At 35.2% G+C, this 27378-nt stretch overlaps 2 protein-coding genes across 12 annotated transcripts; both read left to right on the plus strand.

Annotated features, from left to right (window-relative positions):
• The first annotated feature begins 1795 nt into the window (after nucleotides 1-1795).
• Nucleotides 1796-18134, plus strand: LOC107041477 (neutral and basic amino acid transport protein rBAT). Of its 3 annotated transcripts, none has more exons than XM_015262060.2 (8): nucleotides 1796-2380; nucleotides 3045-3127; nucleotides 5663-5876; nucleotides 6151-6293; nucleotides 11118-11311; nucleotides 13834-14881; nucleotides 17157-17425; nucleotides 17507-18134. In XM_015262060.2, the coding sequence occupies exons 2-8, from the start codon at nucleotides 3053-3055 to the stop codon at nucleotides 17730-17732; spliced, it is 2169 nt and encodes a 722-aa protein (XP_015117546.1). In that variant the 5' UTR covers nucleotides 1796-2380; nucleotides 3045-3052; the 3' UTR covers nucleotides 17733-18134. The 3 variants fall into 3 exon arrangements, with proteins under 3 accessions (XP_015117546.1, XP_015117548.1, XP_015117547.1); XM_015262062.2 differs by having other exon boundaries at nucleotides 6154-6293; XM_015262061.2 differs by having other exon boundaries at nucleotides 1796-2029.
• A 982-nt stretch (nucleotides 18135-19116) lies between these two features.
• Nucleotides 19117-26870, plus strand: LOC107041514. Of its 9 annotated transcripts, XM_015262101.1 has the most exons (6): nucleotides 19117-19542; nucleotides 19721-19723; nucleotides 19902-20393; nucleotides 20687-20750; nucleotides 20879-20939; nucleotides 22590-25502. In XM_015262101.1, the coding sequence occupies exon 6, from the start codon at nucleotides 22611-22613 to the stop codon at nucleotides 24231-24233; it is 1623 nt and encodes a 540-aa protein (XP_015117587.1). In that variant the 5' UTR covers nucleotides 19117-19542; nucleotides 19721-19723; nucleotides 19902-20393; nucleotides 20687-20750; nucleotides 20879-20939; nucleotides 22590-22610; the 3' UTR covers nucleotides 24234-25502. The 9 variants fall into 9 exon arrangements, 7 of the variants coding, with proteins under 7 accessions (XP_015117587.1, XP_015117591.1, XP_015117586.1 ...); XR_001461072.1 differs by adding an exon at nucleotides 25655-26870 and having other exon boundaries at nucleotides 19117-20393; nucleotides 22590-24869; XR_001461073.1 differs by adding an exon at nucleotides 25655-26870 and having other exon boundaries at nucleotides 19117-20393; nucleotides 22590-24561.
• Nucleotides 26871-27378: the final 508 nt, after the last annotated feature.

Consider the following 27378-nt stretch of genomic DNA (forward strand, 5'->3'; position numbering starts at 1 on the left):
TGACCGATCGTTTTCCGACGATAACTAAAAAAATGATCGTTTAACTGAATCCAATTGTGATTTAAAATATTCTTCCGAATATCATCTAGACAGGGTTTGATCATGAGATTGATTGCATCAACTGTTGTTGAAAAAATTAATTTTCAAACCAATATTCAGGAAAAGGTAAAAAATTTTAACGTTGAGGCGATGTTGGCTACCAATGATGGGGCAATGTTGGCTGCCAATGTTGACTACCAGCGGTGAGCCGATGTTGGCTGCCAACGTTGGGACAACGTTATGTCCATGTTGGGGCAATGTTTGCTGCCAATGTTGGCTGCCAGCGTCGAGGCAATGTTGGCTGCCAGCATTGGGGCGATGTTGGCGGCTACCGTTGAGGTATTGTTGACTGCCAACGTTGAGGTATTGTTGGCTGTCAAGGTTGGGGCAATGTTGACTGCCAAGGTTAAGGTAAGGTTGGCTGTCAATGTTGAGGTAATGTTGGCTGTCAACGTTGGGGCAAGGTTAGCTGGCCAAGTTGGAGAAATGTTGGCTGCCAGCGTTGATGCAAAGTTGTTTGGCAGTGCTAACATTGACAATGTTGAATTCAATAAATCGTTGAATTCAATGTAAAATACGTCGTCATAGAAATTCCATTCGGAAGCAAACTTCTATTTTTTCCAGCAAAAATATGTTAACTATGTAGTGACAAAAACAACTTCTCACTTGTATTTTTAGTTGTATGAGGCTTATTTCTGGGGATTTATTCGCATAATTTGAAATTTTGTGGGTAGAATTCGATGCTTGAGACTTTTGCCACTAGGGAGAGATACTTTACGAAGGATTGATGGGATGAAACAATGCTCTCTATTTTTGAGGGAAATTAAGAAGAAAATATTTTAATGAAATTACTAAAGAAATTAATGAATTTTGAGTTTTATATTCCACAAATTGAGATATTTTACAATTTTATAAATTCACCATATATTACTACCGACGTCCAATGATCGCGGTGGCTAAATCGTTAGTTCGGCTTGGCCACTAGGAGGTCGTGGCTTCGAATCCCAGTGCGGTCGGGTTTTTTAACTTCTGGAAACAGGGGTTGGGGGCTCGAAAGGGTGGCTGGGCTTCGGATCCCGACTGGGGAGGGCCCTTAACTTCCGGTAAAGGGGGTTAAGGGCTTCGTCTGGGGGGGATTCTGGTGGTGGGGTCCGTCTCACCACAGCTCTGGACGAGCGGGAGGTTCCTAATAGAGGAATCGACTGTACCGACGGAGGTTTTTTGTGGTTTCCTTCGTCTCTCGTGGGAGCAAATGCGGTACAGTGTAGCAAGTCGGCCACAACCGCAAGGTTAGGTAGAGGATAGATGGCGGATTAAATCAAATGGTTTAAAATGCCTTAAATAAAAAAAAAAACAAAAACCATATATTTCTGCAATATTATACTATTTCAACCAAATAAATCCTTCTCCCATATTTGTTTTCTGAGTTTCTTATTTCATGTTTTTCTTTCTAACTCTCATTGAGAGAAATTAAACAAAAACAAAACTGAAAATTTTGAACCGTCGAATTTCCGATAGAAATTAAATAGAATTTTTTAGCCAATTCGTTAGGTTTTCCTATAATATTTTTTCAATTATTTCTATATTTTGTGACAATTTTATAAATTCACGTTATACTTATTCAATATTATCATAACAGATTATTTCAACAACAAAAAAAAATATTCTGTTTGCGCAAAATCGAATGATGATAAAGTCAGCACCCACATTGCCATTGCCCTCACCACCAGCGGCACCAGTAGTATTGATCCAATTAACTAGAACCGGCGCGAAGAGACGATCCCACTCCCTTCGAAATGTCTATAAAGAAGTGATTCGAAAATCTAATCAAACCCATGAAAAATAAAAACTTAGAAAAATGTTCTTCTCGCGAATTGAATAAAATTTGCATTACGTTCCTTTCAATCCGTTCTTCAACCATATAATCGTTAATCGGTCAGATAAATATTGTTCCATGATATATCGACTCTTGCGCAGAATCGAGTGCTTCGTAAGTATCAGGTGTTGAGTAAAACTGACTACTAAATATATACGTCGAGGCACGCGGTCTCGCTACCGATTTGGATTTTAGTAGAAATCCGAAAGCTTACAGTTACAAAATATCATTTCCATTCTTCAATCATAAATCGTTCAATTTTCAAGAAAAAAATTACCACTGAATCTCTCAAAAGTCACTGCGTCTAAAGTACAATTAATAAATTCCAGTAAATATTTAAGTTAATTTAATTTACATAATGAATAAAACTGCGAAGTGATTTGTGAAGTGATTTGACCTATCAATAACGAACCTGTGTCATCAGTCAATTTTGCAAGGATTATCGATCAGTTATTAAATGTCCAGGTGGGTGAGAGTTTATTGACGTTTCCATGGCGCGTGAATCATCACGAGGGTGATAATTTTTAGCCGAAGACGAGTCAAATTTCACAGGATAACACATATTCAATATGATGTAACAATTCCAGAGAATTTTCATTCATCTTCATTAATCGAATCAACAAAAACATTTTCATCCATTCAAAACTAATTATTTTCAACTAATTATGCTCTTCTTCAAATACTCTATTCATTGGTCTCTCAATTAATTAATTTAATTGAACATAAGTAAAAAAGTTGTAATGAATGGAAAAATTCTTAATTGCGTTTTTGTTGTTCTTCCTTGTTTGCATTATTTATTTTTTGTGGAAAAATTGAAATAAAAAAATTGTTGTTCAGCATTTTTTTTTTGTATTGAGATGCCCTTGGCTGAATTATGATCTCTATTCTCGTGTCTCCTCAGACCACACAACAAGTGTTTAATCTATTTTTTTTTATTTCTGGGAAATAGATATCTAGTTAATCTGTTATTTACACTGAGCACGCAATAGAGAGACAAAATAAAACGAAAGTAAAAGACTAAAAAAGTCTGAATACTGCATCGGATTACCCGAGGGCATATCCGGTGTAACTGAGTACATTTCTACCGATTAATATTGATCCGTTCACTCGACGTTATTTTTAATTTTAGAATAAAAAATGGATCTGAAAAAGTCGGAGAAATTAACAACGTCACCGCTCACCCAGCGATTGTTCATCAAACAAGATCCACAGGTAGTGATTATTATAATTTTTTATGGCGAGAGAGGCTTGATTAACTTGATAAACTCGTGGCAAGCGTTTTAATGAATCTATTGAGCTCAATTGGACGGGGTATTTTAACTGGTGAATTAATTGGATTTCAAGTGTGACGAGAAGAAATCATATTGAGGGAACGAAAGAGCTTGAAGAAACGTTTAGAAAAAATACTCAACTTTTTTTAATAATCAATTTTTTGTTGAAATTTTGGAGATAGAGTTTTACTTTTTCGTACGGAACTGAAATAAAAGATCTATTGGGAATCTCTTCATTTTTCGCCGATTCCATTGGAAAATTCTGCAGATTTCCTGAGTGTTTTTTTATGTTGAATTGAAAATATTTTATAGGAAAAATGCATAGAGTTTAATTCTGATGGGCAACTTATTCTATTGATAAATTTTGTGTCGAAAGTCTTTGGTATCAATTTTTATTTTTTTTCACTTTCTTCGCATATGAAAAATGTAATATTTTTTCTATTACTTCTGTATTATTTTTTCATTTAAATTATTTCTATAATATTTTTTTACAATTTTACAAATTCACATTACATTTATTCAATATTATTATAACATACTATTTCAACAAAATAAATCTTTCTCTTATTAAGAAAATTAAATAAAAAATCTTGAAAATTTGAGCCGACGAATTTTTAATGGGAGTTCAATAGAAATCCAATAGAATTTTATAGCGATTTCGTTAGGTTTTTCTATGATATTTTTTCGTGCGTCCATTATCTAACGGGGGTTCTTCGAAGAAAAAATTCAGAAAGTTAATTTTGGATTTCGTCTATTTATAGAAATTTTACAATTCCATAAATTCACGTTCTGCTATACCAATAATAACCTAACATACTATTTCAACAAAAAAAAATCTTTTTTGCGCAGAATCCCAAACTCTCTTCACATTTACGCAGAATCGCACTTTCTTCACATTAGAAAAGATTTAATAGAAAAACCTAACGTTTTCTCTAAGAAATTCTATTGAATTTTTATTGCAACTTTATGAGAATTCTATTGAACTGCGGTTTAAATTCTACGAAATAATTCCATTTGTTTTCAGTTATCGTTTTTAGTAAAGATTATACAACTTTACTATGCGATTTCGTAAGTAATGTTCGATAGAAAGAGATTTTTAATATTTAATTTTTTCTATTGTCTTCTTTATAAAAAAATATCTATTGAAAAACACACAGCGAAGTTGCATAATTTTCCATAGAGTTGGAATAAAAAAAATTTCAATGAAATTTCTATAGAATTTCTCTAGAAATTCAATCGGATTTCTTGGAAAAGGCGTTAGATTTTTTTAAATCATTTTTTTCCATACCTGTTTTTCCATCACTTGGGTGTAAAGTGAAATTTTACGCACGCTCCGCGTGCGCAAAGTCCCATTTTCTACACATTGTGACGGAAAATAGGGTTCGACACTCGTGGGGAAAGTGTTCTTTGACAATGGGGAGCGTAGCCCTCGCCGAAGGCACACCTCCCACGGGTCAAAAATACTTTTACTCATTCACTTGAATCGAAATACACTATTTTGACTGGTGGGAGGCGTGTAGCGCCTGCCGAAGGCGAGTGCTACCCTTCCAAGGGTCAAAGGACACTTTTCCCACAAGTATCGAACTCTATTCTTCATCACAATGTGTGTAAAGTACTCAGCGTGCGCAAAATTTGACTTTACGCACAAGTGCTCATATGGAAAAATTCAAAATTAGTATATTTCAGCACGTGTGGGGCAATATCGTCTTTAACGTGTGTGGGGTTTACAGCATGAGCCGAAGGCGAGTGATGTAACCACACACGTTAAGGACGAATTTTCCCAACAAGTACTGAACAAAATTTTATGTCACGAAGCCTGAAACCGGCTGAATTAGACACGAGACGCGAAGCGTCGAGTGTGTAATCCAGCCGGTTTCAGGCATGAGTGGCATAAAAAAACTTACCAAATTCGCTAGAAAATTTTATTGAGATTCTATTAAATTTCTATTTGTTTTTTGCGCTGATTCTATGAGATACTTGATAAGAAAAATTGACAAGATTTCGATTTTTCTATATGAATATTCTCTTGGAATTTTTTCTATAAGAATACTTGGATATGAATTTCCTAAGGTGTTTTTCACTCGGATACTGCAATACAAAACAAAACAAAATATAGCAGAAAAAACTTGAAAAATCCGTGCCCAATAGTTTTAATAGAAAAAAATCTCAAGAGAAAAATTGAAACGGAAAAATCGAAATCTATTGACTTTTCCCTATTAAATATCTATGGAATCTGTGCAAAAAACATATAGAATATTAACGAGAATTCTCTAGAATTTTAATAGAATCCCCATAGAATTTCTAGGAAATTTCAATAGAAATTTCTAGCGAATTCGCTAAGGTCTTCTATGAAAGTTTTTCATACGTGTGATGAAAAAATATTATTATTTGCTCCTCATTAAAGACCCGAAAATCTTCTGGTGGCATTAATTGAGCCATTGACGGTAAATTTTCAATTTACTTCTCAAATAATTAGGATGAAGAGGCATCAGATTGCCCACTTCTAACGCCAAGTCCACCACTCGGTACCACACCAGATCCCCTCGAAACTCCAACAATGTTCAATCCACTCGAGGACACTCCCTTAGAAATGACACCAACGCCCACACTCGATAATTTAAACTCTGAAGAAGGTCTCAAGGCATTCATCGATATTGTCAACAGCAGCAACAAGAAGCACATGATCGAAGGTAACTGCCCCTTTCCCAGAATCAAGATTAAATTCCCAGAGCTGGGAATCATTGACCCTCGGAATTCAAATTGATAAAGCCAATTTTATGGGACCGATCTGAGGTATTTATACTCACTTCAATCATTCGATTGACCCTGTGTCGCCGAATCATTGAGGCATGACGCAGTGAGACTTTAAATCATTCATCAGTACAATAGCTAGTGTCTAGCGTGTTGCATATTCTCACGGAGAAAAATCATTTCTCTCTGTAATGGATTCCTCCTGTTTTCAAGAAGAGCCTAGTTCACGTGACCCCATGGTGGAGTCCAGCAGCAGTGAGGAGAGCAGTAGTCTTACCAAGGAACCAGTTTGCACGCAATTGTTGACGCAGTTGAACACTGCATATCAACATTTAGCTCCGGATGCACAAGCAATAGTGAGTAAACAAGTGGAGAATGGATTTTTTTATGAATGGGTATAGTAATAGGGAACTTGCATGAATTTTTTTCAATTTTTTAATCTCAGGTTCGGGACTCGACTAATTCATTTTCCGTAGTGACTTTCACTTTCAGTCCGGGGATTGGTATTGACCCTTCCCCGAACTGGGAAAAGTGAAGGTCAGTACGGAAAACTATCGTTCGATACTCATGGGAAAAGTGTTTTTTGGCTCGTGGGATTATATCACTCGCCTTCGGCTCGTCCTATAAACCTCCCACAAGTAAAAAAAAAACTTTTCCGCACTTGTATCGAAATATACTATTTTGACACTGCTGCTACGGTCACCTGGTGCCGAAAAGTGCCTTTTTGTTTACAGTGGTTACTCCCTAACATTTCGGTTCTCTAACATTTCAGTCGGAGAAGTTAACTTCTCCCACCATTCACAACGTAAATATGGTTGCGTAAATCTATGTGCCCCTCTGCGCGACGGGACTGCGCAGTAAAATTACTCTCGGCATGTGAGAGTGAAACAGGCAGATTCTTTCTCTGTTTATCTCTTTCCCAACTCCGCCTCTAACGGAAGAGTAAGGGCTTCCCAAACATTTAATTTCTTGAATTCTGGTCCCAGAGGCTGAAATGTTAGGGAGTAACCACTGTACTCGTAAGCGAAAAGTCTTTTCGTTTATTTGTAAACGAAAAAGGCACAGTTCGGTCACTCGTTGAACGTAACATCACTGTAAAAAAATATTATTCGACACTCGTGAAAATTCTGTTTTACTCGTATCGAAATATACTATTTTTATTCACAAACGTTTGAAATATTGCTCATTAATTAATAATTAATTATTAAAAGTTGAAGATTTCAAACGCTTTGAAATCGCTAATGACGTAATACAGACGGTCGAGTGCTGGACCAATCACAGAATGGCTTGAGCCGACCTAATCCAATCTTGACGTGCGCCTCGGCCAATGGAGAACGACAACTCCCCATTCTCTTCTTTTTCGACCAATAAAGCGTTACCTGACCGTCTTCGTGACGTCATGACCGAAAAATTGGCCGCGAAAACGACTGATTTTCAATTAGTTATCAGAAGACAGATAGGCAATATTTCACCATAATTTTCGCCGTTTAACTATTGATATGCTACGTCTGAATAAAATGAAAATTTGTGAATTTTGAATTTCAGACGAACAGGTGCTTAAACATCTTAATTCATGGTTTCAGATGAACATCTAAATGCCTAAACATCTTAACTCATATTTGAAATTGAGACAAATTTCCATTTTATTCAGACGTTTTTTAGTATCTGAAAAATGTCTACAAAAGGTGTGTGAACTTCAGAGATTCGTTTTTGTTGTGAATGTATGAATAGGGGAATTAGAAAGAATTGAGCTCCATGCAAGTTCCCTATTGTTGCTAATAAGTTTGCAATTTGCTAACGAATGGGTTCTCTTTTTTGAAATTCTTATTTCACTATTCTCTTCTTCTATTTTTTCATGTCATAGTACCATCACCAATTGAAATGTCATAAAGCTTTTGCCTATTATGTCGTTATGTCAAATAATTCCACATTCAGTCCTTAAAAGCCCTTAAATTGTAAACTGAGAGAGAGAAAACATGTTAGACAAGTCTTGTTTGACAAAAAAAATCGATTGAAAACTATCCAGAAGAAAACATCTCGTGCTGAACGATTAAAGAAGGTCCAGAGATGAGCAATATATATTGCAACGATGGTTTTATTTATTTTATTTTTTTAAATGTTATTTTCTGCGAAAACCAGAAGTCTCATTTCCACACGGAGAGAAGAGTTGGATAAAAATTACCTAGAAAAACCCTGGCAAATTTTGCTGTACGAAAGGTAATCTTGGAACGAAATATAATGCAATGAAAAAATACCCGTTTGTGGAGAATATTTTGTTTCGTTCGGTAAAATTTCCCACACCCGTAGGGTGCGGGTATTTTTGATCTTGCATCCTTCTGAAGGTCATAGGAATGAATGAAAGTGAAATTTTACCGAACGCGTTCGGTAAAAAATCATTCTTCGTTACAGAAAAATCATTTCTGATGGAATGCAGGTTAAATGTTACAGTTTCGGCGCAAATTACCCTCACGTTCAGTAAATTTTGCTGAGCCAATGGATAAAAATTCACTATACTTCTCGCCTTTTTCCTTTTTCCCCGCTATAGAGTAAAAAAATCGTGAAAATCGAGGTCGCTCCACGATTACTTGACTTGCTCGGTAATTTCACATTACGTGCAGCACTGCAATGAGGAATGCTAATTGTATGTGAAAAATAAGAAATGAATTCGCAAGTAGAATAATGATGATGATATGATAGCTACTCTGTAAGTGAAGAACAAAATATTTCTTTATTAATTTCATTTTATGAGAGATATTTTCATCCTGAAACGCCACCATCTTGCGGTTCAAACTTTTGTATATTAAAATATTAAATTTATATCTCAGCAATTATCAGCTTGTTTTTTTTTGTTCAAACAGGACTTGTTTGAAAACATGTTTTTATTTCTCTCAGTATATCATGGAATTTTCGATGAAATTCAAATTTCAGTGTTCTGTAATAATGATGTGGAACTATATCATTTGAAAATTTGCCAGACATCATCCATTGCATTGTCGAATTATTTTCCGCTTGTTGAAGAGTAGAAATATTAGTGGGAAAATAACTTTAAATTCATAACGATTGTCAACTTTCAGAAATTGATGATGAGTCATTTTTTTGAGAAGTCACATATTTCCTGAAATATCCATTATTTTCGCTAGTTTAATATGAATTCAAGAATGATTTAAAAATTCTTATAATTTGATTTACTGCCTCATAAAATTGTTTCGTCTCTGCAGATAAATAAAACAAGACTGAAAACACATTAAGACATTTCTTCTAATTTTTAGAAACAAGGAAGAATAGTTTTTCATGTCGACTATTCAACACTTGAGAGTAAGCAATACTAAAATAGAATAATAATGATGATACGTTAATAGTCTTATGATTTAACGACAAAGTAGTTCTTGATTAATTTCACTTTACGACATGGATGAAAAAAAATAATAGAAAAACCCAACGAATTGGTTAGAAAATTTTATTGAATTTCTATTGAACTTTCTATTAGTTTTTGGCCGATTCTATTAAAATGTTTAGCAGAAAATATTCAATAGAAAAAGTCAATAGAATTCGATTTTTTTGTGCGATTTATTCTATTCAGATATTTTCAATAGAATTGCGTCGGCTCAAATTTTCCAAGTTTTTTTGTTTGATTTTCTTCATGAGAAGAAAAGAAAAATAGAATGAAAAAACCTAGAAAATTTGAGCCGAGGAAATTCTATAGAAAATATCTCAACAGAATTAGTCAAAAACGAATAGAAAGTTCAATAGAAATCTAATAGAATTTTCTGACTAATTCACTAGGTTTTTCTATTCATTTTTTTCGTGCGTGGAGATTTTCAACCTAAAACGGCACTATCTCAAATATTTCCTTGCCAAAAGCAGAGCGATCATTTATGATTAAATCTTTTGTTTGTTAAAATATTGAATTTATACCTCAGCTATTACCAGCTTGTGGTTTTTTGTTCAAACAGATTTTTTTGTTAAAATGATAAATTTATGCCTCAGCAATTATACGCATGTGTTTTTTTTCAAACAGGACTTGTTTGAAAAACATGTTTTTGCTTTTGTCAATGTACGATAGAATTTCCGAGGAAATTGAAATTTCAGTGTTCTGTGATAATGATGTAGAACTATATTATTTGAAAATTTGCCAGACAACATCATCCATTGCATTGTCGAATTATTTTCCTGTCGTTGAAGAGTAGAAATACTAATGGGAACACAGCTTTACACTCATAACCATTCTCAACTTCTAGAAATGTACGATGAAATAATATTCCTGAAATAATTCATATTTCCTGAAACAACCATTATTTCTGCTAGTTTAATATGCATTCAAGAATGGTTTAATAATTCTCGAATTGTTATTTAGTGCCTCGTAAAATTGTTTTGTCTCTGCAGATAAAATAAGACCGAAAACACTTCAAGACATTTTTTTCTAATCTTTACGTCGTCTGTAAATATTTGGGTACATTGAGAAATGCAGGAAAAATATGTATGTATTCTATTGTTGAGAGTGGATACAACACGCACGTATGAAGAAATTCAATGAAAACCTAACGAATTCGCTAGAAAATTCTATTAGAATTCTACTGAAAAATTGTATTTGTTTTTTTGCGCTGATTCTGTTGGATATTCGATAAAAAAAAGTCAATAGATTTCGAATTTCTGTTTGAATTTCCTCTTGAGATTTTTCGTATAAAAATGCTTCGCCATCAATTTAGAAAATTTGTGCCGAATAATTGTAACAGGAAAAATTTCAAGAGAAAAAATTTGAACAGAAATTCAAAATATATTGACTTTTTCCTATGACATATGCAATAGAATCCGCCCAAAAAAACTAGAATTTTTCAATAGAATTCCAGTAGAAATCCTATAGAAACCTCATAGAATTCCCATAGAATTCCAATAGAATTTCCTAGCGAATTCGCTAGGTTTTTTACTGAATTTTTTCATGCGTGCGGTTACTCAATGAAATTCTCAACCACAAAAAATGAATCACGAGTTCAATACGATCGAGTTTCGAGGGAAACAAATCATTGCCAACTCTGTTACGCAGTAATTTACGCGGACCTAGACAGCGGTCATTGCCAAGAGCCCTATACGTATTATATTTATAGCTGGATTCACATTGTTTTTTCTATAGTACTTCATACATACCACCAATGATATAAACCTGCTAAATCATTCATTTGCAGTTCTACAATCAAGAGACGAGTGGCAAACCACCACTGGTTGGAATTCAGCTCGTGGTGCCAAAGCCACCAAAGGATTACAGTTTTACAAGGTGGAATTGGCCAAGAATACGTCAGGCATGCTTTTGGTTGATGGTTTGCGTGTTGACATTGAGCACGGGACTTGTCATCAGAGGAATTGTATTAATGCCGAAAAAGTATGTTTGGGAATTAATTTTTTTGCTCAACAAACGAAATAGCGAATTTTAAAATGAGACGAGAGAATTTATTTAAAAATCTTTAAGCATTTTGATAATTTTTTTTCTTTCGTTGAAATTATCATTTGATGGTGTGGAACAGAATTACTTGAGGGAAATTAAGGGGAGACTAGTATGAGTTTTAAAAGTCGCGAGCTATTCGAATGTGATTTCTCATACTTTGAAGATCGATTATCTCTGTATATTATCAAAATCCAAATCGACTTCTGGTGATAAAAATGTTGTACTCGAAATTAAAACTCCACAATTGAGGGTCGCAAGGGTCATGAGGATCAAAATAATGGTCATGAGAGTCAAAATAAGGGTCAGAAGGGTTAAAATAAGGGTCACAAAGTTCAGAATTAGGGTCATGAGGGCCAGAATAAGGGTCACGAGGCTCAGAATAAGCGTCACGAGAGTCAGAATAAGGGTCATGAGGGTCAGAATAAGAGCCCCAGGTCAGAATAAGGATTATGGGGGTCACGTGCGGCGTTTGACGACATTAACACGCGATATAATTTTTCAGCAGAACCAATTTATTCTTTCAGTGTAGCTGAACATCATTCAAAATTTTATAGAAAAACCAAACGAATTCGCTAGAAAATTCATTAAGTTTCTATTGAAAATTCTATTAGTCTTCGCCTCTATTCTACTCGAAAATTCCGCAGCTCCTTTGAGTTTTTTTTGTCATTCCGGTCGTAAGGCAGCGTTTCACGGACGCTCCGCTTCCGTGAATCTCTGCCTACGGCCGTCATGACAAAAAATATTGTTTGTCATACGGCCAAAAAAAACTTTTCTGACAAATATGATTGAAGCCCTCGCCTTCGGCTCGTGCTGCAAACCTCATATTCGCCAGAAAAGTTTTTTTCGGCCTAATGACGAAATATACTATTTTTTCAATAAAAAATAGGCAGTGTCTGTTCACACTGTCCACGGTAAATTTTACCGTGGATATAGGGTATATTTTACCGTGGATATATGGTAATTTCTACCGTGGATATAAGGCAAGCAGTGGGGTACGTTAGGCCCATTTTTTATGCCGTGGATAAAAGGTAATTCTTACCGTGGATATAAGATAAAGCAGTGGTGTGCATCGGACCCATTTTTACCGTGGATATAAAGTAATTTTTTTTTACCGTGCATATTAGGTGAGTGAATGGCGTGCAGTGTTTCCACTTTTTACCGTGGATGCAAGGGAGATTTTACCGTGGATCTATTATATACACGGTGATGTCTACCGTGTATATAAGGGAGATCAATGGTAAGCATCGCGTAGGGAAATTATCTCGCAGATCTAGTTGTATTATGGGTTAGAGCCTTTAAAATTTCAAAGATCAGGGGGGTGACGACCAGGGTTAAACGAGAGACGAATAAAGTTAGTAGGCCAATCAAATAAGGACTTTTTTTTTGCCGAAATCGAGGATGATAGAAGAAGGATAAAAACCATGAGATATCATGCGGAAAAATGATATGAAATACATACTGAGTNGTCTTTAAAGATGACAAATGTCTCTAAAGATGATGTCTGTTTTCAACTGAAAAGCGCAATTGTAACAACATCGTCCAGTGGGGTCTAGGAATCTCCCCCGGTTCAAAACCATCTTTAGAGGCATCAGCATACCATTTTTCGAGCCGCTCTTTCATTTGAGCCCAAAAAAACATTCATATCTTGTCTGACATCTCTGCTACAAACTCTGGTTTTCAACTCTCGTTTTCAATTAAAACCAGAGTTGAAGACCCGAGTTGTTTTCAATTAAAACCAAAGTTGAAGACCAGAGTTTGTAGCAGAGATGGGAGACAAGATATGAATGTTTTTTTGGGCTTAAATGAAAGAGCGGCTCGAAAAATGGTGTGCTGATGCCTCTAAAGATGGTTTTGAACCAGGAGAGACTCCTAGACCCCACTGGACAATGTTGTCACAATTGCGCTTTTCAGTTGAAAACAGACATCATCTTTAGAGACATTTGTCATCTTTAAAACCATCTTCCACGGTAAAAAGTGGAAACACTGCACGCCATTCACTCACCTTATACGCACGGTAAAAAAAAATTACTTTATATCCACGGTGAAAATCTTCCCTATATCCACGGTAAAAATGGGCCCGATGCACACCACTGCTTTATCTTATATTCACGGTAAGAATTACCTTTTATCCACGGTAAAAAAATGGGCCTAACGTACCCCACTGCTTGCCTTATATCCGCGGTATAGAAATTACCATATATCCACGGTAAAATATACCCTATATCCACGGTAAAATTTACCGTGGACCGTGTGAATAGACACTGCCTAAAAAATATTCCATAGAAACAATCAATAAAATGAAGAACAACAGATGAAATGAAACCTTTCTCGACTAGCCTTGAGATGATACCGAAATTTAATGAATCATTCGAGTAAAGCAATGTGAATTGAATATTTCCTCTCGATCAGTCATCGAGGATTTATTATCACCGATTGATATCGATACAACTCCTTTCCAGATGTGCCCCACCCACAGAATGGTGGCAAGGCAAGCTTTTCTACGAGATATTTCCGGGCTCCTTTCAAGACACTTCTCGAAATGGTGTCGGTGATATTCGAGGTATCACAATGCGCATGGATTACCTACAGCACCTGGGTGTCAAAGCAATCCGCTTGAACTCAATATTCTCTTCCTCCGGGTATCCAGAGCACTACCCAAGTATAACGAGTCTCACAAAAATCGATCACAACTTGGGATCGATAGAGGATTTCGAGGAGCTAGTCGACACTCTACATAAAAATGGAATGAGTTTGATTCTCGATTTTCCTCTGCATCCTTTTGTGGAAGAATTGAGGGGGGGATTCATGAAGAGGACTGCAGTGAAGTCTCCAGGAATGGAGAAGACAGAGGGAAGACGCAGAAGGAATATTGAAATCAAACCCACAATAACAACAACAACAACAACAACAACAGAATCTTCAACTATAAACAACGAAATTGCAAAAACACCAACAACCCCATTGCCATTTTTGAACATGACCAAAGACGAGCCAAAATCCGAGAGATACGTAGCCTCTAATTCCGTGGATCCGAATCAAGCTGAGCACGAGGTGACAAAAGCCCTGAAATACTGGTTACGAAAAAGAGTAGATGGATTCTACCTGAAGGGTCTAGAGCACTACGTCAACGACATCCACTTCGTTCACCTCCTCGAGGACTGGAGAGACATCTTGGGATATCAGAAGATCCTAATCTGCAATTGGAAGACCCTCCAATCCGCGAAATCGGAGGTCGTCAGGAAAACCATTGTCGGCTCGATAAATCTACTGGACGTGACGTTGAAGCTATCTAATGGAACGAAGGATATAAAGAGGCAGGTGGAGCTGATCACGAAGAGTGATTTGTTGAGAGAGCCTAGTATCGATCATCCTTGGATTCACTGGTCGATTGGGAGTGTCGAGACTGATAGAGTTATCTCTAGTTTACCGGTTAAAAATGCCAGCGCTGCTGTTAGTTTGTTGGGGATGATGCTGCCGGGGACGCCTAGCATTTTTTATGGAGATGAGGTAATAATATTATTACACAATTGTACACTGAGATTTCTCTTCGTTTCATCTTCGTCATAATGTCGCAAAACTAATTTCTTGCGCCAAATATCTCATCTGTTGAGGATAAATTTCTTGGAATAAGAATTCCGGATAATGTGTCAGACAATGTGAAATTTCAGTGAAGTAACCATGACTTGAACATGAACATTTCATGATAAAGTGAAAATTTCTTGCCACAAGAAATCAGATTTTTCCCTCGCCTTCGGCTCCGGCTGCAAACTCATATCAAAGTTTTTTTTGGTCATGTGACGAACAATATTTTTCAAAACAATATTTTTTGACATATTCACCTAAAAAAAAGTCGGTCTGATTCAGACCGATTTTTCGATCTCAAGTCGGACCTAATTATGCTGGGAATCGACTTGTTTCATGTCGAATTGACGGCATGAATCAAGTCGGACTCGGACAGATGCAAACCGGTATATCGGTCTGATTCAAGTCGATTTTTTGATTTTTCAAAACCGGCTTGTATCAGACCGGAAAATCGACTTGAATCAGACCGAAAAATCGACTTCAATCAGATCGAAAAAACGACTTGAATCAAATCGAAAAATCAACTTGAATTAAGTGGCTATCTACTACCTGAAAGAGGCAGCATTTCGTCGTGAATCACTCTGCTTTTCGGTTTGATTCAAGTCGATTTTTCGGTGTGATTCAAACCGATTTCGACTTGAAATAAACTGCTTTTCGACTTATATGAGACCCGGAATCCGGATTGGCGTAGTCCGAGTCACTCAACTTGAATCAAGCCGAAAATCGGTTAGAATCAAGCTGACGACGACTTGAATGAGCACTTTTTTTGGGTGCTCTTTGAAAATACTATATTATGTCATCAGGCGATAAAAGTATTATCCGGCGAATGTGGGTTTATAATCCGAGCCGAAGGCGAGGATTATAACCACATTCGCCAGATAATGCTTTTATCGCCGTGTGACATACGATATTTTAATGCCTAATGACATAAAGTGGTTTTTGACCCGTGAAAGATCTGTTGCGCTCGCCGAAGGCGAGTGCTATCCTCCCAAAGGTTCACGAGTGTCGAAGCCTGGTTTTCATCACAATGTGTGGAAATTGGGATTTTGCGCATGCGAAGCTTGCGTAAAATTGCACTTTATGCACAAGTGATGAAATATACTATATTGACATTCCTCATGTTATCTGAATAAACCGACTTCTTGACATTTGTAAGTAAACGTTCACGGGCTGAGACTACGATTCAAAACCAGCTTAACTTGTATATGGCCCATTCCGCCAAAAATCGTACGAGATCAGGCCTCCAAATTTTCGACAATTTTTTTTTGGTTGTTCTTGATACTTATGTATAGAAAAGAAGATTTATCGGCTAGCAGAGATTCCGCGGCTTAATTAGAGGCGCTCCGCGTGATTGAACATTTTAAACTCGAAATTCTGCGCTCTTAACGTGTTGAAAAATGTTTAGAAAAAAAAATTCAAAACAGTTTTTGATCCGAAATTTTATGAATTTGTAAAAAATTGTGGTTTTTTGTTTCTCCACTTCAACGTCATGAGAAATGAAAAACAAAACATGAGTCTTTAGAAAATTGATTTCTCACGATCTTTGCATATTATGATGTTAATATGGAATAAGGAAGTACGTTTCGTCAATGAAAATAATTATGTAATGCATGAAAATTGTAATCACAAGATCAAACCATCCAAAATCGATTTTCGTAGTATTAACTTTTTTTCATTTTCTTTCTAGCTGTGCAGCACGCGTGCGCACATATTTCAAAGATCATTTCACTCAAAAATTTTCTGAATTTTTCGAAAAAAATATCAGATTTAGAAGAATTGGGGAACAGGCTGAAATCAACGTTTCAAGTTTTATTTTTCGATTTTCACCATGAAGTTGAAGTAAAGAAACAAAATTACCATCATTTTTGAAAAATTCCGAAAATTTATGATCGAAACCTGTTTTAAATTTTTGTTTTCAGCATTTTTTAACACGTTAAATAAGAGCGAAGAATTTCGAGTCTAAAACGCTTAATCACGCGCGGAGCGCCTTTAATTAAGCCGCGCGATCTCTGCTAGGCGAGAAATCCTCTTTTCTATATATAAGTATTGAGAAGAACCAAAAAAAACTAATTAACGAAAACTCTGAGGCCAGATCTCGTACGATATTAGACGGAATGGCCAATATATATATATTGTAAACTGACAAATTATGTTGAATAAACGCCGTTAAATATAAAAAAATATTGATATTCCATTCCAGATTGGCATGAAGGATTGCAGTTGTGAAGATCATAGTGACCTCCAACATCTGCACAATGTTCCCCCGATGGCCTGGGAAGCGGTGAAAGACTCAGTCGAGAGATTTTCATCATCTAACGTTATGCCCTGGCTCCCAGTTACACCCCCAGACACCCCTAGCAGCATGGCCGAGACGGTAGTTTCAATGTCCCACTTACGACAGACGACTACACCTATTTTCGTCGACACAGCACTCAAGCATGATCACATCAGCGTCAATTGCGACGTCAGGTGATTTACCCTATTAATACCTCTATTAATAAATCCCGATAATTTGTTGAGATACGAATTAATGCATTTTCCGAATTACAGATACGCTAATGATGAACTCATCGTCGTTGAGAGATGGTATCCTCGTCAGAATACTTATGTTCTTGTCGTGAATTTGGGGAATGTGACGCAAGTGAAGGATTTATCATCACTTTATTACGATGGACGAGTTGTCAGTGGTCCTTCTAACAAATTGAATCAAAGTATTTACTTTCGGGAATTCGTCATTGCACCTGGCGAAGCATTTTTAATAAAACTCGAAAAATGACCCGTTATTTATATCTAAAATATTGATTTACATTGAAATCATGATTTTGCTGAACTGACAACACAATTTGTTACGATTGCACAGATCAATGATTTGCTCAATTTTTCCGTAATAATCTGATGATCAATACTGTTCGACACAGTGACAAAACAAAAGGTGACATTTTTATGATTATGATGCTGTGCTGATGCTCAATCAAGGGGACATTGGTTTTCATTTTTAATCTTTGCATTATATTTTTTTACTGATGAACATTTTGAAAGGTAAACGATTAACGAACCAACGAATATCTCGATACTTATCAGACTTTATTGTTCGATAAAATATCTGTATTTCTGATGAACCATTAATTTTTAATAGTTTATTATTACGAAATAAATTGAACTTGTTGATAACAAAACATGTGGTGTGATTTTTTTTTCTGAGTGAAAGCATTGTAATCATTTAAATATAAGTTTTGGATTTTCTATTCATTTTTCCACGAGATTCAGAATTTTCAATGACAAGATTTCCTGAAATTTCAGTGGATTTGGAACACAATACAAATTTTCGGAATTTGGCACAGAAAATTCAGATAAAATTTTTTAACAGTGTATTCATTAAAATTTGAGTCATCGATTAGTTTTTTTAATTTTTTCGATAATCGGTTGTTCCACGATAAGTAAAGAAAAATACTCTAAATTGATTGACTGATGGCCTAAAAAATTTGTTTGGGTGTCCGTTTGACCGAGTTCGAAGATGGAGGCGATAGCAGTAATCGTTATGTTGATTTATTCGAAAATTTTCAAAAATTTTGCATTTGTTGAAAATCAGAATTCCGGGGTTATCGTGGAATATCATGCTTCAAGTTAATTCAGTCATAGCTTAAAATGTTTGTTGTAATGCCATTGAGGCGAAGTTCAAAGATGATTACAATAGCTATGTTGGTTGATTTGATTTTTATGATTGTTGAAATTTTGAATTTTTCTTGAATTTCCCTGAAAGTGAACTTTCTAATGGTTTCTTCAAATGTGATGTTTCAAATTCATTTACGTATGTGTAAAAAAAATTTTTCTATTAACATTTTGTCAAAGGGCTGAGGGGAGAGATAGAACTGTAAAAAAGCCAATCGGTTGTATAGAAGAAAAGGGATAATAAGAATAATGATGTTCAGTAAAATATCAGTATTTCTCATGAACCATTAGTTTTCAATAGTTTATTATTACGGAAAAAATTGAACTTGTTGATATAAAAATATGTGGTGTGATTTGTTTCATGAAAAAACAGTTGGAAATGTTGGTAAAGGTGAATGGGAGTTGAGAAGTTTTCTCGCAAGTGCTTCTGACGGTATCAGTTTCTTTATAAAGGGGCCACCGAGGAATAACAGTTGTTCCCTCGAGCCGCACCGCGGAGCCACTTTCTGAGTTCTTTAGTAACTCTAATCTAGCTCTGAGGAAGGTCCCTGGATCCCCGACAGAGAGTGTCGTAGCATAAATGCTGCTAGCCTCCGCCGTCATCTCGATCTCGGATGGGACGTTGTGTGCGGTTGTTTCACGACTTCCATGCGTGACTGATCTTCGAGATGGGCGAGAGTGTATTGGTCAAAGTAAAGTAATGTGCGCATCGGTCGCCTGACCGATAACTCAACAGGGCCTTTTACGAGGAAACTTTTTTTTTATTTTTAGATTTACGATGTTATTCGGACAATTCTGAAAATCTTACGCTTTCCTTAAAGGGGAGACTACTATGAGGTTTAAAAGACGCGGGCGATTGGAGTGAGATTTCTCAAGCAATAGGTTGTCAGCCGGAAACTGTTATTTATAAACAAATGGTGATGATCAATCGATTGTAATTCGTTAGCAAGTGACTGTAATTCATCTCTTAACGTCTAAGAGTTGTTCAATTATTTATTAAATTAGGAAAACTAATGACGCATACAATTAGCCCGAATTTTTTTGTTTTAGACTCTATTTAATTTTTATTCACTCCAATCGATTGTAATTTGTTAGCAGGTAAATGCAATGCATTTGTAAACGTTTAAGAGTTACCCAATTAATTATTAAATTAGAAAAATTGGTTACGCGTACAATTAGCCGAATTTATTTTTTTTACATTTTTTTATATTTTTATTCACTCCAGTCGATTGGAAATCGTTTGTAGTATACTAATTTGATGTTTCTAATGTTCAAGAGTAGAAGGGTTGAGTTAAAGCAGCTAATTAAAATTTTCATCAGTTCACACTGTCCGATCGGCCTCTGACGTCATTGATGTCGTGGCATTCTAAGCTGCTTTTTTCCATTTTGGAGTGATTTTCTCGAGTGCAAATAAAAAAGTTTGCTTTACAAGAAACAAACGGGAGATTGGACAGAAAAATAATCAGGAATTGTAAAAAAGTAATCTCAAATTGCTACAACATCTGTACAACTGGATCTAACAGTTCGGACTAAGTGGAGAGTGGAAAATCATTTTGTTTCGGATTTTCTAATTACAATTACAATATTTGGTTCATCATCATACATGGCACCCCAAGCTTTTACTTCTATTTTCTGCATAATTCTGGAGGAGAAATAAATTCAGATTATGATGGGGGATTAGTTATCTGGAAATCTCCCAGAAGGGGCATAACTTAGACTTACGATGGTGGATAAGCAAGCAGAAGTCATTCAGAAATATTAGCAAAAGGTAAAGACGAGGTATTTTCTGAAGTTTGTGTTAATTTTTTTTTTATTAAATTAGAAAAACGAGTAAATAGGTTAGTCAATGAAAGAAATATATTAAAAGCATCTTTTCAGAGTTGAAAATTCTTTTTAATCATTTTTTTCAACATTTTGCTATACATTCGTAATTTTTAAGAAATAAAACCGTTATGATATCCATTGAATCTGAAATGTATTCCAGTATTGCATATGACGGGCCACAGTTGTGGTCCGGTCGTTCTTTACATGACGGATTCAAGAATTTTCCAAACATTTTAGTGTCGCGATGGAAATCGAGCTGTTAAATGGAAGCAATATTCACTGGAATAGAATGGACCAGAAGGTAAATTCAATTTTCACCGATTGACACTATACTTTGGTACTAATTCGACTAGGGAATTGCTTCCTGTTCATGTAAAAATTCATAAATACTTTGTCAACTTGTTTGTAACTTGAATTATTATTTTTTAGGTGATGAAAATTTCTCATCGAACGTCAATGATGGGATCCTTCTACCTGGCGTTTCTGATGGGTAACTATCGACAGCCACCCGTGCAAGTTAGGCACAGTTGATTTTTGGAAAATGTGATATTGTATTTGCTGGTGATTGTAATTTCGCATTTTTGTTTTGTTTACATTTGTAATATTGCTATATTAGTGAATGTTGGGCGTTGCATTATTCAGTTTTCTTTTTTTTCAAACTTACCAATGGATTGATTTTTTTAACATTTCTAACCAGTGTATTTTTTTTATGTACAAAATAAAAATCAAGGTGTTATATATTTGCATGACCTGAATGTTACACTTATTCTTTACTACATTGTATCACATATTCCGCATTTATCAACTAACGATTTGGGATTTAATTTTTTATTCGCCTGAAAATGTTACCATTTTTCATGGACATTGAAAATTTTTTTTTTTTTACTCTTCTGAAAAACTACATTTTAATTTTTCACGAGTATTGGGTTGGTTCCGCACAAAAATATAGATACGAGCGGTTTTCAAGAGAAATTTTCTAATTTTCGGCCACAAAAAACATGATTATTCTAGTGTAATATAATGGTAAAAAAATTACTTTTGTGTAAAATTTCGTAGGTTTCGTACTTCGCACCCAAAAAAATTATTTATTTCCTTATCTAAAAATATAAATTTCTGAAAATAAATTAATGAAATTTGGGAGAGTGCTGAGCATTGAGACGCATACACTCATTTTTTTTATTTCACAAATTTTCAAGAATCAGAGATTTTGTGGATTTTTTGCAAAAAATTTTTGTGTAAAACTATTTAAAGACAAAAGTAAACTAAAAAGGACATGTGGCTGAAAAATGTACGGAAAAAATGAAAACAAAAATTTGATTATACGTGTCTTGACACTTAGCACACCCTGAAAATTTTAATTAGAACGCCTCGTTAGAAAACTATATTTCAAATAAAAAATAGAAAATTACAATTTTTCGAGTGTGAAGTCGGACACCAATGAAATTCAACCCAAAAATAACTGTTGAAACTATTATAATAATGCGCTAGAGCAGTCTCGCGTATCTTTTTCTCAAAATTTTGGACGTTTTCCTTGAAAAGCTTTAAATGTATTTTTCGCGTAAAATCCACCCACACAATTTTTCAGGAAAAAAAAGTGAATAAGAATGCTGAAGGGTTAAGTCGACATAGTTTCATCCGACTTGAGAAAAAACATGAGACTTAACTTAGTTTATTTGCAAAAAAATTATAAAATATTGTTATCTGTTAATGTAAAAAAATTTTTTTTAAATCGACTTAACGTAGTTGACCACTTTGGTACTGAATTAATTTATTGATAAATATCTAGAGTATTGCATATTTAAATTGTACAGTTATTATAGAAACAGGCTCTTCAAAGAAAAAATATCGTCAAAAAAGTATGTTGAATGTGTTTAATGTTCTTTACGTGCCGATTATCGATTTTTAACATTAAATTTTTCCGCGCTTTTTTGTATCACAACAGTTGCACATGGTCGTTTCAAAACAATAAACATTAACCTCTAATTTTGTCAGTCCCCGTTAGATGATGATAAATATTACAAGTATTAATATGATAATGAAATTTAAAAGACTTTAAAGTGGAAGGGTATAAATAATTCGTATAAATATTGAACAAATTATAAACTTCGTTTGACTAATAATTCTATTTGCACTTTTTTAGGATTGACATTACGAAAGAAATATGCCTCCGGCTTCTCGTACTGCAGTACAGGATGCGATTTCGAGCCTGATAAAATTTGAAAGTCATTTCTCAAATGGAGAAATACCTGTTTATTCTCACTCAGTATGGAAGGAATTGGCCAAGGAACACAAGGGAGCTTGGAGTGCCCATAATTGGTACAACAACGTGAAGAAAAATCTCCGGGGAATATGGACCAAGGCATCTGAACACTGGAATTTCGATTGTGCCAAGAGTGACCAACTAGGAGACACGCTGAATTCAACATTGGGACAATTTGAGGCATCCTTCAAAATTGTGTTACGTGACGATAGGGATGGAGATTCGTGGTTTGAGTGTTTCCTCAGTTTGATAGAGTGGACAAGACTTTTTGAGCCCCTGAGAATGGATAATTTGGAAGGAAAAGTAAAATTCATGCTGCCTCCGGGTCAGTGGGGAAATGATTTAGATACGATTTTTTGGAGACAGAATAGATTGCCCTGTTCATATTTACTCGAAGGTGCTGAAGTTGACACATGTTCTTCTAGTTTTCTCAGAATGTCGGGTAATTGTAGAAATAAACACTGCCAAAGTGAATTTTATGCATATGCCAATATCAAACCTACAGCAGTTAATGATGAACTCCTTATTCGAGTGAGGACTCGAGACACTCGTGGGATCGAACATGAGAAAGTTCAACCTCATTTGGATGAAACGAGAAAACGAACAGTTCCTAAGCCAAAGCACAATAAACCGGCAGGAAAGCAGACGCGTCGCGTAACTACATCATGTTCAGATTCATCTTCACTATTAAAAAAAGAGCCCGGCAACGAAGATCTTGTAACACGAGTGTTTCATATGCAGTTTTCTTATCCTTTCATGGGATCCATTCACGATGTTTCGTACGATCCGTATTATACATTCTATGCACTTCCGTCTCAATTATTTGTATACAAAAGACATCATGCATCTACGCGAAGCTCAGCCATCAGCATTGGTGTCCTTAATAAGTGTGCTCAAGAGTTACATCGTCCAGAGGGACTTCAGTCATACTCAATTTCAATGTATACCATCGTCATTAAATTCGAAGGTGAACTATTCCCAGTTTATCAGATGTTGTGTGAGAATAAGCGAATGGAAACTCGGGAGTTTGGGATGAAACGGTGGCTTCGTAGAGTGCAGTCTAAACCAAAGCAAGTATTCGTAGGCTTATCACCTAGTCTGTTGAGTGTATGTACACAAAGTATTAATGATATTTCTCTCGAACGATATATTGACGAGGTTTTTCGAGCGATCGTTGAGGAGCTAGATCTACGTTGTAGTTTGGCCGTCTTAAAAGTCGACGTGAAAGATTTGATTGGAGCAGTACTTGGATGGCCATGTTTAAAATCTGTTGATTCGTCTCATATTCGCCACTTTTATTTAAAATGGATTGTCGTCCTGGCAAAATGTCCAACCATCACCGAATTCAAGGAAGTTTTCTCACTCGTCTGTATTGTCAGTCTCCACAACTATAGAGATTCAATCCTTAATTCACCACTTGCCTCTACGCCAGACTGTGCAAGAAAAAAACTGGCGAATTATTTCGTGGATAAAAATTTTTCCATCGACATGGATCTTACAAAATGGGGAGTGAAAATTATTTAGAGATCGACGACTGCAAAGATAAAAATTTTATAAAGTTTACGAAAATGAGTACATTTCTTGAGAACGTGATTCATGAATTACGGAAGACTGGTGAGATTCCTCAGACTCTCAACACACTGCGCTCTTCTGATACCTCAAAAATTGTAATTTTCGTTGAAGAAATAGTAATCTCTTGTCTACGAATCCAACACAGAGGAGAGGATTTAAGTGCCTACTTCCTTCCAACAATCATGAATGATCTCTTCCAATTGGCAATCCAGTTTCCAATATGAACATCTGTAAATCCTTGAGGAAAATTACGCCTGGAATCCACGAATCATTCACGAGAGTATGTTGAGACTTTGAGGAAACGACTTGAGGGAAAACGAAGTCATCTCCTTGAAATCGATAAATTGCTGCAATTCCATCTTTCTGATCTGAAAAAAAATGGTTTAGTGAGTGCAACGGAGAAACTGGCATCTGACGATATTAAATTCTCTGGATTTGTTCATACAGATTCCACAAATCAGGAGAGACATCTGTCAGAGCTCCGTACTCATCCATATTCTCATAAAAATTCTTCTAAAGTTAATCATGGTACCTTAAATGATGAATTAGATAATAATTTGAATGAAGACGTATCAATCGATAAAGATGGTAATAATAATAATTTGAATGATCAATTATTGAAATTTATCGGACAAGGAAAACAATCCAACTCTAAATTCTTTAGAAGTGTTTCTGAAATCAAATTAATTAATAGAGTTGGTGAACAGAAATCGGGCACTCCAAGAGTTGTATTTCTTAAAAATATTCATCTTTGCCCACCAGTTGATTTAGATGGCGAAATGTATTTCGGTCATAACAGCTGCGCTTTCGATTGTGTTTCTCGTGTTTTGGTCACCGCCGCAGTGGATGATCCTCACTACTTGGAATTTGTAAAACACTCAACCGATTTTGGAATGCGCTATGTCAGCCTTTTTTTCACTGATGCAGCAGCCTCATTTCTGAATAAGGAACGTACTCGATTGTTCAGATTGATCAGTAGAATGAAATTTTTCTATAAAACTTATTTTATTGAGCTATTTTCTATAGTATTTCTTTGTATGAAATTTTCCAATATTTTTGATTTAATTTTCTTAATAAAAAAAAAGGAAAAGTAGTATGAACAAACTTGGAAATTTTCAGTCGAGGAAATTTTATAGAAAATATGTTAAAATAAGTTTTACAGAAGAGTATAATTCTATTGAATTTTTCTACAAAATATTTTCTGTTAAACATTTCAATAGAAGCAGCCAAAAAAATTGAAAATTACAAAGAAATCCAATGGAATTTTCTAAGGAATTCGCCAAGATTAGAATTTTTTTATTCGTAATCTACTCATAATTATCAAAATGTATAGCCAAGATGAAGTTTGATGGGATTCCAAATGTTCATTTCAGATTGGCAGGTGTTGTTGATTATCAGTCTCAACATTTCATCGCATATTGTCGAAGATTGACGGGACATTGGGAGCTCTACAATAATCTCAGACCAAAGATCAGTACCTGCCTTGCTACAACCGAAATAACACCACAATGTGCCATTTATATCCTCCAAACTTTTGAGTGAAGGTGTTATGAGAAATAATTGCCAAACGACGCACGAAAGATCCCCTCGCTGTCTCGATGAAGCCAGAAGTGGGACCGATCCCTCAACGGGCCAGACACTAAACTCAAGCAAATATTCAATGCACTATGTGAAAAATTGTCCCTGTACTTTTGACGATACTTCTGAGCCTTCAATCCCCTTCTTCAAATAATTTTTTTCAATTTAATTGACGTTAGTCGAAGCAGATTACTCGAGAAACAACATGGAATTATCATGTCTACTCAGTTGAAGGCTATGGCGCCCCACCCCCTCGATCAGTTTATTTTCCCGTTACCTCTCATTTGCGATTGTATTACTCATTTTATAATGCTCATCTGTATATTGTATCGTAGTTTCTTAATAACAATTGAAGAGAGACATAGATTGAGATAATGGTAAAGGGTGAATACAGATGAAGATTTTTTTTTATCCGTGATGCAGAATTCCGGAGTTTTAAAAATTAAAAAACTTAATGCAATTTTCACTCACCTATTGTAATTTTCAAGTGTATTAGAAGACGGCAACGAACTTCAAATGACTGATATTTTTATTGTACCAGTGGATGCTTCAAGACTGATAGATAAGAGAGAAAAAAACGTTGAACGAACTTTTCACTTCTACTCGATTCCGAAATTTTCAAGAATTTCTAGGTGAATTGAATATCGTGGAAGATTCTTGAAAATCACACTCTCGTTTTATAGATTTCTGCTTGTTCTAGAAGACTAAATAAGTCGAATAGTCTTGGAAAAAATGTAACCCACATAGCTAGTTCTCACTGTGAAACATACAATCCAGAAAATTGAAAATCTGTTTGACGTTATACTTTCATGTTCCATTGAAATTGTTAGAATTGTTCATGCGTCAAAAAATGCGTTTTCTGTAGCATTACAAAATGTTTTTTTATTGGTTTAAAAAATGTTAGACATATATTTATAAGAAAAAATATTTTATTAAGAGTCATTACGTTATTAACATGGATGTTAAGATAATGAAGAGTTTTTGCAATAAAGACTAAATAGGAAAGTAGCACATCAGAGGTGAATTAATTTGAAAACCTATTAACGCTATGCTAAAATAAATATGTTTGAATGAACAGAATTGTTTTACAAATGGCAGTTCTAAAAAAAAATATGTTAATCGTCACAGAAGAAAATAATCCTCAATCCTATAATCAATTTACCTACAGAAAACTGTTTCTCAATGCTGAAACTCTTAATAATAACTGAAGAAAAAAAAGCAGACTTAACGAGTCATTAATCTTGTAAATCATGGTTTCTTGTTCAGTATTCATAATCAATAATAGCTCTAATAAAATTCGCCTGGTATCTGCCAGATATTCGATATCAGAACTAATCTTCACATAGTTAATTCAACACGTATACATCTGTACACATCACTAATTCGACACAAGGAAAAGTCAACTCACAAAGAGGAAGTCAATATGTTGATTAGTTATTGTAGTAATTAGGGGAGTGGGAGATATTTGTGTGAAAGTGAAATTTTTAGATGATTCCGGCGTCCTAAAAGTCTATTCTAT

This window comes from Diachasma alloeum, unplaced genomic scaffold (genome assembly GCF_001412515.2).
Source record: "Diachasma alloeum isolate Michigan unplaced genomic scaffold, Dall2.0 Dall_scaffold_00366, whole genome shotgun sequence".
Taxonomy (NCBI): Eukaryota; Metazoa; Arthropoda; class Insecta; order Hymenoptera; family Braconidae; genus Diachasma; species Diachasma alloeum.